General features: G+C 41.8%; 1 protein-coding gene across 1 annotated transcript in view; it reads right to left on the bottom strand.

Moving 5' to 3' along the window:
- The window catches only part of LOC146970315 (rho GTPase-activating protein 29-like), a 33,995-nt gene extending 22,436 nt beyond the window's left edge, over positions 1-11,559 (bottom strand). Inside the window, exons 1-2 of the mRNA XM_085804535.1 lie at positions 11,338-11,559; positions 10,165-10,569 (exon numbers count right to left, since the gene is read on the bottom strand). Of these exons, the coding sequence (XP_085660661.1) occupies positions 10,165-10,504 (340 nt within the window). The 5' untranslated portion in view covers positions 10,505-10,569; positions 11,338-11,559. The remainder of the gene's footprint in view (positions 1-10,164; positions 10,570-11,337) is intronic.
- Positions 11,560-15,890: the final 4,331 nt, after the last annotated feature.

Genomic DNA, 15,890 nt, shown 5'->3' with positions numbered 1-15,890 from the left:
TCACACAAACTCACACAAACAACTAAAAAAAAGAGCAGCCAGCAATTTTAATTAAGGATCCACACACAGTGACAGAGCGAACAAAGACCATGTCCACACAGTAATGACAGCAGCACAGCTTCTTCTTACATCTCTACTCCACCAAAACATTTTACACCACACCTCAAAATGGGCCCGGGAACAGAGAGCTGTCTAAAAAAAACAGTGCTAATTTCCTGCGACACTTCATTAGAGGCTGTCTTTCTTTACTGCAGAACTGTCAAACCTATTCCAAAGGCTTTTTTCTCACTCTAATGCAATGTAATGTGTGTTTTGCTGCTGTAATGTGACAGAAAATAAAAATGAATCAGGACATAAATAAGCAGATACTGAATTCTTATGGACCAAAAAAGCCAAAAAGTTGAGACTATATTGTTACAGCTGCCTAATAATTAAGTTTTTTAATTCAAAGATATTAAAAATCTGAATTCTTTTTTTTTTTTTTATCTGCAAGTGTGAACAAGACTTGACCTTCCAGATTAGGCTACTCAGATCATCGTTAATTCTTCACCCTGAAACCCCCCGGATTAAAAAATTCTAACAAAAGAAATCAATTTATCCATCAGTAATGGGAATAAAGTTATCAAAACAAGGTCAGATTTGGTGTGACAGCTCATACTGATCACAAACAGCGACATACGCGAGGGGATCTGTGCTCGGTGCGGCGTGAGACGTCCGAGAGAAAGAAAGCCGGTTCAAAAGAATCAGCGCTGAGTGGTTTTGTCACAACAATGGCATCAAAACAGCGCACTGGAAATGTGTGGCTGATTGTGGGGACCATGCCATTGTTTTGGTAGAGATAACAGCACTGAAGCATGGAGCTGGGCCATATTGTTTGAAGGAAGACCCCCCGCCGACGCCGACGCAGCTCAAGGCCGCCGCGTCTTTTCTTTTACAGTGGTGGGATGAGCCGGCGTCCCAGCCACGCTTCACGCTCGGTCTGCTTCGTTTAGCTCTGACACGATCAAGACCTCCCCCCACTTTTAGGAAAATAACAATTACTATAACAAAAAGTTCAAGCAGATGAGTTCCACCTGACAATACACAGAATTATAAATAAATGTAAATAGATAAAGATCGATGGATTTAATGGCATTTTTCTATAACTAAGCTATAAAACAAGGAAAAGATCATTTCTAATCGACTATTGAAGGTTTCACCTGTGATGCTGCAGCAGAGCCACGTGTCTGCCTCATGTCCTCCTCCTTTTCTTTGTTGTTGTTGTTTCTCACACACAACTGCAGACAGCCGTGTGTTAAAAATACAATTACGGTAAGTGGATTAAGCTCTAACTGTACAGATAACTTTGTTAATTTACTTTAGAATTAAAAAGTCACCAGGCTAGAGGTCCCCCCCAAGTTTACTGTCCTGCTGGGCCTGTGTCATCTCCATTCAATTACCATTTGAACTTTTTATCTACAGTATGTGCTGCTCCTTATGTAGTCGACACATTAAAAAGAAGCACGAAGCAAGTAAGGCCGTCTCTTAACTGCATACAGATGAGCCTCTTTGCGCTCCACAATAAAACTATGATTTTTAAATAATTCAGAAGTTTATGAATAAGGTTGTTCAAGCCAAACATCACTTGAAATATATCATTCTTCAGCCCGTAACCACAAAAGGTTGTTAAAGTGAAGTCTTGCCAGTCCTAATGAATTCCACTAGTGGCCTTTTTTCCCCCAAGGAAATTCATGGGAACCATCCTCATCCAAATTTTTCCAAAAAAAATAACCACTTGTCTGCTCTCAATCTGAGAGGCGAGTGCGTTACAAATACCGACGCCCCCGCCAAATCCTTGCAGGTGACTCAAGTGGTGACTCAACCTCAGCCCAATACAGTAATTCAAACGTTTGCCTTTTAAATTAATGTCACCCCTTAAATTAAGTGTGTGACTGTGTGTGTGGGTTGGGGTGGGGGGGGTGGGGGGGTGATGTCTGCCATTGTGTCTAACAAAGCTCATTGTGTGTCTGGTGCAGAGAGGGACCAATCTAATCCAGATCTTCAGGTGGCCTGACAGAGGTTACAGCCTCCGCTCCCCCCACTGATAACAACAGGCAATCAACTGGCCTGTCTGGACACGCGATCGGCCCGACATGAAACAAGCCTCGGCAGCTCTGGTGACACAGTGCTGCTTGGGAAACAGCCACAGGGCTTCTTTTTTTTTTTTACTGGGAGGCCAGGGAGGCAGCAGCAGCATCCCTCCTCCCTCCTCCCTTCTCCTCTGCGCCTCTTCTTGCAAGTACGAGGGAGGGCGACAGATTTATACACCCACGGAGGCAGCAGATGATTTTCAGATTTTCTTTTAGATCGGTCCACCTCATTCCAGGATGGTGACGTGCTGCATGCTCTCTGTACGAACTCTCAACCGTGACCCCGAATGCACCGAATAGAAAACCGAACCAATGCTTCTTCTTTTTTTCTTTTTTTTTCCAGTCAGAGAAGGCGGAGACTAAATAAACCGAGCTCGGATTATCCACCACGAGCCTCTTCAAATCACAAACGGCGAGGCTAGAAAACATTAAACACTCACTGTAACGGACTCTTGCTTGCATTGCAGCGCTGACCGACTGCTGCAACCTGATCTGCGACAGGTGGAACTGTTTGGTCAGGACTCCGTCTCCAAACACTAATTTCCCCCTCTGTCCAAACAAGCGCCGCATTGCTGGGTGCCTCTCTTGTCTTTTTCCCAGGCCTTGTTTGGAGACAGAGCAGGCCCCAGACATCACACAGACAGTAAACAGCAGGCACTCCATAAACAGCTACCTGCTCTCGGCCTATTAGTGAACTAACACTCTGTCTGTGGGGTCCGGGGGGGGGGGGGGCCTCACCGGTCAGGCTAATTCTTTAAACGCTTCATTACATGTTTGGGGGACTGTGGAGCAGGTGCGAAACAAGACGGTGTTCTCAAATCAACACCGTCTATTTGATACACTACTAGAAGACCAGGAAAGGAAAACAGGAAATAGAGGCTGCTACACATTAACCCCTGCTCCTTTTTTTTATTTTATAAAACCAGATAACAGACAGACTGAAGATGGCTGTGTAGGCCAAAATGTTTTTGTCTTAGTTGTTTTTGTTTCTTCATTTTTATTTTATCACCATGGTTGCACTTTTTTGTTGTTTTTGATGGACCATTAAATGTTTTCTGCATCCGTCAATCTCTCTGGTGGACATTCCCATTTTTGATCAGAGTGCGAGCTTTTTCCTCCTGTTATCTTAAATGTTTGTTGGCCTACGCACCTGGATAGAGAGTTTTTTGGACAGTGAGCAAGAGCGCAAACACCTTTTCTCCTTTTTGACAAATCCAGATAAAGAAATATCAAGGGGGGGGGGGAGTCAGACTTTACTGTATTGAATTGACGAGCACATAAAAAGAAAAACTCCCTGTTAAGTTGCTTTGGATAAAAGCGTCTGCCAAACGAGTGAATGTAAAAACAGCAAATCTTCACATCTGACAAGATGGAAACAGACAAAGTCACAGTCTTGTTTGAAAAATGACACACACAAAAAAACACAAAATTAACTCGAACTGCTACCAGGAACAAGGAAAAGTGTTGTTTGTCTTTTTCCACCAGTGCACAGAGGATGACTTCACCTCAGAGTTGGCAGAACAAGGTTTTGCAAATAAATCCCCCACCTATCTGAATTAATTATGACCCTGAATACAGTTTAGGAGTGAGTTAGAGACGTCTGTACGAGGCGAGAGGGAGATGAATCTTTCCGAAATGAGGATTTGTCAGGACAGGCATAATTGTTGTTTTTGTTGCGTCTCTTCATTCACAGCCGGGTAGACACAACGCTGTCAACCCCATTTTTTTGGTTTTCTACAAAGAAAAACAACGTCCTGACTCACAATAAAGCAGCATCACAGGCCTCATGATGCACAGTTGTAAATTTCAACACGTCTTGCCGGGTCGCCAGCGAGTGACGTCTCACCCCCACCGCCCCCCGCGCACCTACTAGCGGGAGCTCCACTGGCCAATCCGCCGCTCGCCATGACCAATCTCCTACACAAACATCTAGGGCCCATAACCATAAATCCCACCCCAGGAAACACACCCCGACCACAAGCTTGCACAAAAACATCCTTCAGCATCACAGGGGAAAGTTACTGCCCAACAAATCTCTCCTTTCTTTCTCCCTAAGAGCGGCAGGCCATTAAACTATTATGTGCTAGAATTCGGCTTTTCTCCTGATTGAAGGCACCACCCGCGAGTGGCCACTTCAGCTGGCACAGGGGCACTTGTGTGAGAAAGGGGAGATATTTGTGGTGGCCATTGCTGGGTATATTCTGAATAGGTTAATGGTGGTTTTTTATGGCCGCTAAACTGAGGCTCAAACCTGAAAATTGGCCTCATTTGATAAAATGAGGTTATAAGCAAGTCAATTTTGACATTAACGCTAATAAGCCCAATTAAAGGACATAACTTCAGACTCTTTGGCTCAATTATTGGCACAACTAACAAGCCCAATTACCATACAACTGCAATTCAAAGTCTCTTAAGCGGAGAGGAAAACACGTCCATGAATAAAGAGCTAAATGAGTCTCTGTGTTAAACTCCAACCAGATAGTTTCTGAACATTTTTACCTTGCTCGAAAAGAGGAGTCGGCCCTCCTGGCAGCCAACACACGAGAAACACTGAACAATGCATTTTACCTGGAGTACAGCCAGATCTTATCAGGGTGTCACGATGACACCAACAGTTGAAGGAAGCCACAACCACAAGTGAAACAAGACTGAGTGAGTCAGATCGACGCGTTCCTCCTCATCCACAGACATTTGATGCCTCCTCTCTCAACACTGCGCTGTTTGAAGAAAGTTCTCTGTTGCATTAATGGGAGGCAACATGTTCCCGAGTTTTATCTGCGGTAAAACAAACTATACAATGCACACCATACGTTGAGTAAATAAGCTTTTGGTTTCGTGCTGTGAGATGTTTGTTCTACCCTGTAGTGGAACTGTAGAAGTGTCGGTGTGAAACCTGTGGCTGAAATGACGGAGCGCAGTGACCCCGACTTTAGTGAGCAAAGAAACAAAACGTTCAAGGAAATAGAAAGTCAGTCCTCGGTGTCCTGATGGCTATCTCCATTTAAAGTTTAAAAAGCCTCACCCTGTTCAGCCCTGCTGTCTTTGTACTGAGCTGCTTGCAACTATGTGGGAAATGTCAAGACATTTTGTAAAAAGAAAATGCCTTTTTTTCTTCTTTTTTTTGAGGGGATGGATTAGTAGTTGCTCCATTCCCGTGTTGTCACTAAAAATAAAAGCAAAACAAAGATGTGAAATAGTGAAGCAACAGGACTTAAGACTTTCTATATCAGCTTGTGCAACTGTGGCATTTTGTTAAAAAAAAAAAAATTTAAAAAAGAGAACAAATTAGTCTTATTTCTCCTGTAGAGTCTTTCTCCTGTATGCATTACGTGACTGCTGGTGTGTTTACTCAAAAAAATATACTTTGCATGTTGAATCCGTTTCAAGAACTGCAGCTGTTCCCCCGAGATATTTCCTTGAATTCCATAGAAACGGGAACGATTTCTCCACTTTCCTTCCCTGACGTTTCTAAAATGAAAGACGTTTTCTGTTTTGTTTTGGGTTTTTTTGGTTGTTTTTTTCCCCCCAAATATGTCCACAAATCTGAAGTGAATTTATTTTAGGAGAGTTTTCATAGTCAATCGGCTTCACACCTACCATTAGTCTATTGAAGGCACTATAGCTACAAGTGAACATTTGTTCTAAAGGAATGCCGAGTATGCAGGAGAGTGGGGGGATGGGAGGGGGACAGCAGCTCGGCTCTGTGTGTGTGGAGGACTCCTTTTTCATACTGATTAAAACCATTAAACCAACTTGTCGTCTTGCTACAGACTCAAATAAAAACTTCAGGGTGAGGAAAACACACTGACATTTTTATTAGATTTCTTTTCTCTTCCTTTTTTTATTTTATTTTACTACACAGAGCCTGGAGTGCTGCGCAAATTACAGCTATAAAATGCTTGTAATGCCGGGGGATGTGAGTGTGCTTCAGCTGGAGATGGTCCAACTACAGAATATGTTTTATGTAATTGTTAACAGCAATTACATACTGATCCCATAGGAATGTGCTAAGTGGCTTCCTATACAACTATGCAGCACGATGCCTTTCTTGTCCTCATTTCGGTATCATGCTCGGCGAGGTGACGGCGTGAGGTTCACTGATGTGTGATGATGATGATGATGATGATGATGCCGCCACGTGCAAGTGGACAGAGATCGTCTCGGGACAACAGCGAGGCGGGGACAGGGGTCACCTGCTCAGTCAAAACTCGGGCGGCCTCGCATTCTTCTCCCGGGTTACATTCTTTGACAGCTCGGCTATTGTTGGGCAACAATTCCTGTGACTCCCTATGGGAGAAAGTGTAAATCTACACCGCAATCTGACCCCAGGGGGAACCTACAAGGTGTGAGGCTGTGGGTGTGAACGCGGTGGGTCTGCTCGACTAAAAAGCTTCACGGTCACTCGTCGAGTTCCCCTGTGAGTTTCCATCGGCCAGACAGACGGACAGACGGACGTGCTGCGCGCAGGCTCTGCCTCCAGCTAAAACCTGGCAGGTGCCCTTGAGAGGAACAATGAGCATCTTCCAGAGCTAAAGCCTCCACAAAGTCCTCTCTGTATGAGGAGCTATGTGACACACACCGAGTCAAACCTGCCTCTGTGCGAGCCTGCCAGATCTCAACAGGGAGCACGCCTATCAGCGAAAAAAAGGAAAAAAAAAAAAGCATTATGTCGGTTTCTCACAGTGCTCCAGTGACAGCGCTTCCAAAGTATGAAAAGAACAACACGGGAGCTGGCATGTGCCTCGCTAACCTCCTCCTCACTTCGCTCGCTCGCCTCGTTTCTGCAGCTTTCCTCAGCTACATAGACCTGCACTTGGTTTTTTCAAACAAAAAGCGGTCACATGCTATTTTACGGATATGATTATGTTATGATTTCTTGTATTTCTTGTATGAAACAGGTAGGTTAACTGGAGTCTGTGCGGGTATGCGTCTTGTGGGTCACTGCGATTGTCATCTATTTGTGAGACGACAACAAACGTCTGTCAAATTGAATTATTCTGAAGTAGTAAATTACAGTAAACGGTAATAGATTGTTTACTGTTGTGTTGTGCATCTAATGTCCCGACTCCCGATACTACAAATAAAATGAATATGGAGCCTTATTCTATGAGAAAGAAGAAAACAGGCATCGACTGTTGCTATTCCAGACTGTGTAACCTCTCAACTCCTCAAGACAAAAACAGACAAGTCATCAATCCAATCTAATTATGGATGCACACACACACACACACGCACACACAGGACAAGATGTAGCCATACTGATATAGATAATCAAATCACAATTATGCTGAATGTAGTTAAGTTTATGTTGTTGCTTCTTTAAATAAAACACTTAATGACAAAATACATTTAGTTCATGTGAATCTCTTCTATAAGACTATGAACAGTATTCAGACATTAAGATTACATGAGCCTGGTTTTACATAAAAACATTTTAAGGTGAAAACCAGTCAGTCATCAATAGGGTTAGGGTCTTCAGGAATGGTAGGGACCCAGCTGCGCCACATTGAACACTAACAGGATATGTGATAATAAGTGTATGTAGAATTGGAGTCTCCAAAAACAAAAACAAAAAAGTGGTAAAAAAGCTCAGTTCAGAGATGTTTTTCCTGCTTATTCAGTGTTATTGGCAGGCTGGGATCACAGTGTGTATTTAAAACTGGGAGAACTGTTGACAAAACACATTTTCTTAAACTATGAGCCATCTCCCACCACTCTTTGTTACCCATTAGTAATGAAAATGACTCAGTGTTTGCTTTTGATTGGCCCTGCAAAACCACATTATAGTAGCAGTTACTCCACCGTGTCATTTGTGTGGACATCTCCGAGAAAAGAAAAACAAAACAAAAATAAAACCGCTAATCTAGCTGACAAATAGCTGAATGACATTATAGGGTCATATGGTATGATTTCATGATCCCCCCCCCCCACCTGCTGAATAAGAGCCGCTGTAAAACGGGGAGGCAGATATCCCCAAATGTTTTTGTGATGGCTCAGAACAACACTCAGCGTGACGCAAGCCAAAGCTCACTCACTCACAGAGGCCTCACTCCTCCAGCCAGAGGAATTGCTAAACAACTCACTCCCACTGCCAGAGCTTCAGTTGGACCCCAGTGTGTGCAGCAGCGTGTTTGTGTGTGTGAAGGTATGTGTCTTTTAGCAGGACAGTAGGAGCAATAATAGTAGCTGCACCCGTGGCAACCGTGCTGTGTGAATTGTTGAGTAAATAACTTAAGTCAATTAATAATTAACAGGCACTAAAATGCAAATTCATTGATGTGTTGATATAAAATGTACTGATATAACATTTCATAAAGATATAATATTAGTGCTTAAAGCAGAAGTAAGTGGTCCGGTCGTTTTCGCTAATGCTGCGTTCCAGGCAGGCTTTTGAAATCGTAAATTACAGCTTCAAGTCACAACTTACGACTTTATAGCGTTCCAGACAACCCACTTGTGTTTTTCCGACCTGTTTTACCTGTGAAAGTCACTATAACGGCCACTCGTAACTTCTGACCCGTGAACTCGTACCAGATCGAACTGGTACGACTTCACGGTCGGAAAAATACGAGTTTCCTTGAACGCACCATAACAGTCCTCGTCCCTACGTCGCCACATTCACGGCGTTCCTTGGCTGCACACACAGCCCTGCATGCCGTTCTCTCTCCTCATTGGATAAAAACTGTAGGATACGATAAATGTTTTCTCTTCGGCTCAGAGCAGAGCAGAGAGACTGACAGACCCGTGTTTCGGTCCAAACACTCTATGTAAGTGATTGCTGTCGGAAGATATAACTATTTAAGACTTATATTAACACAAATATATCACTTACTTCTGCTTTAAACTGTTTAAAAATCAAAAAAAGCAGTTTCATGATTTCAATTCCACCATTTTTTATGATAAATCAAATGACACAATCACATACTAAAAGTAAGTTGCCAAGTGTTTAACCCTGTGTGGGCAGACTGTACGTGACTACAAACGAGTGCAAAGCCATCAAAACCAAGTGAGAAAAACAGCTTAAAAAGTCAGCAGCCTCTGTCTGCTCTACGTATACGCGTGCACTCAGGTGTTGTGGTTAAGTGCGGCTGTTAAGACGCCAAACAACAGTGCAGCAGGCGCTCTGGTGTGTGAGTGCGAGCAGCAAAGCTGTTATCACACCATGCACTAAACACTTCACGGGTGGTTCTCGCCGTGTGTCACAATGGCAAACGTATCGGCAACAACAGAGTAATTACAGGTCTGGTATGTATGTGTGATATATAGCCTACCTACCTATGAGTCAGGGGAAAATGTACACACTGTTTGTACCCTTCATGTGACACTGTTTGAAAAAGCTTAAGGTGTGTTTACACATTAGTATTCATTATTCCTGTGGGCCACTGGTCAAACAAACACAACACGACTCTCTGTCAATACATTCCCAGTATATCTAAGGATAGGAATTTTGCTGGATAGGAATTTCAACTATCTACATAAGCCATCATTGGTAAACATCAGGTTTTAATGTAAGAATGTAAAAAACGCCTCAGCACAAAGAGCAAGGGCTTCTTTCAGCAAATAGGAGAAATGTGTAATAGAAGAGATAAAGATAAGTAACACAGTAGCCTCTTTGGACCAGAAGGGAACAGACGTGTCTGATGTTATTTCAACAACTTACACAACTTTAAGAAAAAAAAAAGTCCAACTTTCATGCTCTTATCAGGCTTGGATGTTGCTCTCTCAGCAATCACCTGAATGCAACACATTCCTCTCTTTCTGGGATAACCAAAGGAAAAACTAAAGTAGGACACACACTAAACTCCATATGTACACTGAGTGAGTAACAATGATCCAAAGATGGGTTTTCTTACTTCTGTTATGTCATTTTATCATGTTCAAGCCTCTTGGATGAGAGGTGAAACGTCTTCCTAGACAAATAACTAAGTCCAGTTGCTTTCGATTTAACCTCCTTTGAAATACTATGACCTGGAAAAATGAGAATATGCACCGGCATGTTCCCACTTCCCAGCCCTGCTCCCCCCCCTGAACTCACCTTTACATTGGAAAGCATCCTTGAGGTTGAGCAGCACATCGGCGAACCACCGCACGTCGTTCACCAGCTTCATCACATACTCCGGGTCCACTCCCGGCGCCCCCACGGGCCGGGGGGACAGCCCCATGCTGCTCAGGGGGTTGGCGTTCCTCGAGCTGCGGCCCATGTCCAAGGTCCTGGCCGACCCGGCCGACAGAGACCCTGTGAGGGGTTTGGAGAGGTGTCGCGGTCGTGGCAGACCCCCCTGGGCGTGCTGCTGCTTCGTCGTCGTCCCACCGCCGCCGTTGCTGCTGCTGCTGCTGCTGCTGACACCACCGCTGCTGCTGCTCTTCCGAAGCATCCCAGCAGCAACCGGTGCAGCTGCTGCCACCCTTTACAGGGGGAGCAGCCCTGGTCCCTGGACGGCTGAGTGGAGAGGGACACACAGAGGAGGATGGGTGAGGAGGATAATAATAATAATAATTCATTTAATTTATATAGCGCTTTTCAATAACCCAAAATAAACAGGGTAGAGACATACAGGGGGAGACGAGGGAGAGACAGTACACAGTGACACATTAATGAGCGATGTGTGCGATTGATTGTGAGTCTGTCTGCAAGTATGTGTGTGTGTGTGTGTGTGTGTGTGGGTGGGGGGGGTCCCCTCCTTAAAACCCACCAATCTGTACTGTAACTGTAGTAAGTTAAACCCCAGGATGATGTCATTGTTTTTACAGAAATAACGTTTAACATTTAGCTCTGAGTTTACAGTAAGCAGCAGGACTCACTGTCAACTCCCATAGAGGTTATTTAATGTCTCACATCTCAATGAAATCTAAAAAAGTTAAGGACTTTTCTTGATTTTACTTTCACTTAAACTTTAAGAAAAAACTGTTGTGACTGTTACATTAAACGACTTAATAGCGCAATGTTTGTGAGATTATAGCAGTTATAACTCTCATTACATCGAACCACTATCTTCATAAGAAAAAAGGCAAAATACAAATGAAAACAAACACGTTAGACACAGTAAAATCACGTATGGTTTTTCAACAAAAACACGTTTCTTTTTCCGGACAGTTCACAGTGAAAAGTGATGCTGCTGCTGCTGCTGTCCCGGTGAAAACAGTCGACTCGGGTCATAAACTGCTTTGCTGGCACAGCCAAAAAAAAAAAAACGGTATTTAAACTCACCTGCTCGGCAGTTTACTGACATAATGGCCACGATATCCAAACAACACTTTGCTTTCAAAAGTGCCGGTGAAAACCCGACTGCATTTCCGTTAAGAAAAAACAAACTCCAACAAAGGCGAAGAGAAAAGAAAAAGTTGTCCGCTGTGAGTCACTGTACATCGAGAAGTGGCCGACTATCGGCAAAACTCTCAAGTCAATTGTAATTTTACTAGTTGGTTTATCACGTGACCGCCACGGAGCGTTTTGATTGGCCAGACGGAATGGAGCCGTGGTGCCTTCAGGTGCTGGTGGACGTGTTGGAATTATGAATGATTCTCAAAAATAAACATTATAACCACTGTTCCCTCTAAGGTGTTTTACTGTGCAATTGCACACTGCTCCCCACCTCTTTGCCCAGAAGACGAAAAAAGTTGCACACTCAAATATCCCAGACGAGTTTACTGTTTTTTTCGAATTGTGAAATTTATGACCTTAACCGTGGTCTGTAGTGCAACTACGATTTAAGTTTTTGCTTGAGAATTATTATTACTGTTCATATCAAGAATGCTTCAGTGCCAAGAGTTGATGACACCAACTTGATGTTAGTTATTTTTTGACATACAGTAATTGTTCATATAATATGGCAATAAATGTAAACTCTATTTTGCCAAAACGATATTGTATTTTGTTAACATTATCTGTAACTGGAGTAGCCTAGGTAATGTTGTCAAAATAATCTGTTATCAATCATTACAGTAATAGCCAATAGTATTGATATTTGGAGTTGGAGAGGTGAGGCCATAGCACCAGCATGTGGACGTACTGTGTAAGCTTGAGCTTTCGCTCACAGTCGCTCAAGCAGGTCATCAGGGAGTTGAATTTCTGCTCAGGAGTTTTGAAAATTAGAGGGAACATTGATTATAACAATTATGTACACAGCTCATTATCTGCAAATTGACTGTAAATGTCATGTATCGAAAAACGTATATATATAAAAAAAAAAAAAAAATTTGACGGGGTATACTTTTATATTTTAAATGTGTGCTATATACAGTACTGTGCAAAAGTTTTAGTAAGTTTAAGACAGATGTGGAAAAAAATGCTGTAAACTAAGAATGGGGTAATAGTTTCTTTTCATCAATAAACAAAATGCAGTGAATGAACAGAAGATCAATTAACATCAAATCAATATTTGGTGTGACCACCCTTTATTTATATCTTTAAAAGCATTGTTAGGCTACTTTACAGCATTTTTTTTTTTTCAAACCGGTCCTAAACTTTTGCACAGTGCTGTATATGTCAGTGCTATATTGTTTACAATGAACACATTATTTGATGTATGGATGTAGCTGCAGATTATGTTGCAGTTGTGCCTCTGGGGGTTGAGGTCTCACACTCTGGGCTGCTGCAGTGCTTACCTGGGCTACACATGTGGGAGTCAGGTGCACTGGGACTCTTGGATGTTGAGATCGATCCAGACCCTTGGCTTCTGTGACCGATACCGGGCCTTGAGGGGGCCGCTCCAACCACCACCACCACCACAGAGGCCCCCCTGAGTGGGTCATCACCTGTCTGGATGCTGCTGGCATCCTCAAGCAGCTGGACAAGGACAAGTATAAAGCCAGGATAATGTCCACCGTCACAGCTCTATCTGCAAAATTGATTCAACCAAGAAGGAAAGTAAAATATATTCATATCTAGGGATGTCACAGTTACTTGTTTTCACAATTAATCGCGGTATTAAACGCCACAATTAATTGATCGTAAAGATTCCTAAATACCGTCACTTTCCGAAAAAGATTAGCCTATGTCAGAACTATATCGGTAGATGTGCGCCAAAGTAAAGGAGAATGCACAGATACTGGTCCATTTATCTAAAGTAACGCTGAATTGGCAGGAATATAAATGTTAGTGTGTCATTTGTATTGTAAAAAAAATGATTAAAATAAACTTAAACATTTGGTATAGATGACAATTAATGACTTAGGCTAAATATTTCAAACACTTCCCCCGGCTGATTAATAACTGGTCCTATATTACGAGATTAGTAATGTCATTATATTTTGACTATATTTGTTTTTACACATTCATAGTGTTTTGAAATTTATTGATGCATAATAATCGTAATGATCGTAATACCGTGATTATTTCTCTGACAATAATCGTACCAAGAAAATCTGTATTCGTGACATCCCTATCATATCATATACAGTCATAAAAAGCCTTTGAACCTTTGAACACAGACCAATGTTATACCAGTGAGCAGAGGCCGATCCTCATGAGTGTCCTCGCCTTCCCTCAGTGCTGAAGACAGCTGAGTATATCTGAGTCTAGCGTCCCCTCTTTGAGCTATCTTATATCATATCACATGGAAATATTTTGAATATTTTCTTTGAAAACGTGATCATTACTGATGAGTAATTTTGCAGAATATAAGATAGACATTAGGAATGTCATGCATTTGCAATACTAACAAAACAGCATCTAGTGACAAGACAGTAGTAATACAACCAACCAGTGAGAAGTGAACTGGTGGACCAGACTTGATTTCTCAAATCTATAGTGTGTAGCTATAACATACCCAACATACTGCACACATGAAGAGGAAGGGTTAACAGATGTGACAGTGGTCATCCGTTTTGAATCTCTAATAATTTCTATTAATTTTTATATGTAAATATTAGCATTTTAGATCAATAGCTTCCAGCTTCCAATTGACTCATATTCAGTTTGGGATCATAGTATACTGGACTGGCTGCATGAGACACCTCTTGTTTTTACGTTTTACATCTGTTTATAATTTTTTATTAGTTTGTAAATATTAGCATTTTAGCTCAATATCTTCCGGGGTCATGGGAGCAGCCAGCCTATCTTTAGTAGGCCTACTCCACTGGCCTACCCCTCTTGTTTTTACAGATTCTGTTCATATTCATTTGTATATAAATATTAGCATTTTAGCTTCTCAATAGCTTAAACACAGTATCTGCTTTAAAAAAGGAGGTCGGTCGGTACACACTGTAGCCGTCTTCTCCGTGTGTTTAGCTACTGTTGGCGTGGCTTATTGCGAATAGCCCCATGTCTGATTGAAATGAAAACATCAGGCTTTTTTACACAGTCCAATGAAGATGGTGCGATGCTGATAAATTAAGAGTAGCAGTTGGTAGGCTACAGACCAAACGTCGTTTAATAATCAGCTTATTTGTGAGCCGATTGAGTTGCCATACGGCCTACCTTGTTCCTTTTTCTGGAGACCATTTGCGGAGTGTTTACCACAGAGTGCAGGTGTGCAGGTGTCCTGCAGGTGGCGCTCGCTGCGTGTCGGTCGAGAGAAGAATGGAGGATGATGAATCCCGGGTCGCAGGTTCAAACCCCGGTCCTGGTTAAAAGCAGAGGACAAGTTTCACTGAACTGGATTGTGTTTAATAAAGTAACGTTATATCCTTAATCAGGCAAGAATAAAGTAGGCTAGTGTGCAAGTGTGTGAGACGTTATCATTAAAAATAAACCTTTTTTTGCTCATGCAAAAGAAGAAGCCAAAATACTAATCAATGGAGTTGAAATCCTCCAATACCTTACACCACATTTCTGGGTGTCACTTTGGATGAAGGTCTAAACTGGAATAATCATATGTTCATATCAATCAAGTTTGCAAAAGATCAATGAAAATGCTTGGTATACTGAAAAAGGGTTCTCCCCTGATCAATTTGTCTGCTCATGTGACTTTATATTATAGTTTTTTATTTCCATATTTGAATTACTGTAATATTGTCTGGTCTGCAACTTATCCAACTTACCTGAACAAATTACTGTTACTGTAATTCAGAAAAGATTTCTAAGAACGATCTCTCGGTCCAGTAGACTAGAACCACTAGAACCCCTATTTATGAAATATTCAATATTGCCCATTCATAAACTTAATGTCTTCCATTCATGCTTGTTTGTGCATAAGTTTATCAACGCTAAACAAAATCTTCCTGACACTTTTCAACATTTTTTTACTTTTTCATCTGACCTCCATTCATATTCAACTAAGCATAGTGGCAATCTTCATTTACCCTTCTGTCGAACATCTGGGCATCAATCTAATATTACTTTTAGAGGTCCAAAACTCTGGAATGGTTTAGAGGTGGTTCTGAGGTCAACAACATCTCATACATCCTTTATTAGAAAGTTACTGAAAAAACACCTTATGTCATAATCTTCAGTGTTATTTTTCTGTTAATGTTAATTATGCATCCTTCTTCTTTTCTTTTGTTTATTTGTGTTTCATAGTCTTTCTATGTTGCACTGAACATTTTATTGTTTCATTTCTCAATTTTATTTTCCTGTATTTCTCATTGTTTATCTTGAGTTAATGTAATTCTATGATGATGGGAGTGGAACTTTGTACAAGCCTCCTAGGCTTCGTTCCCTCCTTGCACTGTTTTAAAATTGTGCTAAATAAATCAAATCAAATCAAATCAAATCAAATCAAACCTACCTAACATCATGTTAGGTAGGTTTATTTTTATTTAGGATGAGACATTAGATTAAAGTTATGCAAACCATAACTTTAATCTAATGTCTCATCCTAA

Source organism: Trachurus japonicus, chromosome 17 (genome assembly GCF_045865225.1).
Source record: "Trachurus japonicus isolate A0001 chromosome 17, Traja_1.0".
NCBI lineage: Eukaryota > Metazoa > Chordata > Actinopteri > Carangiformes > Carangidae > Trachurus > Trachurus japonicus.
The sequence above is the reverse complement of the archived record's forward strand: the minus strand, read 5'-3'. Positions and strand labels throughout refer to the sequence as shown.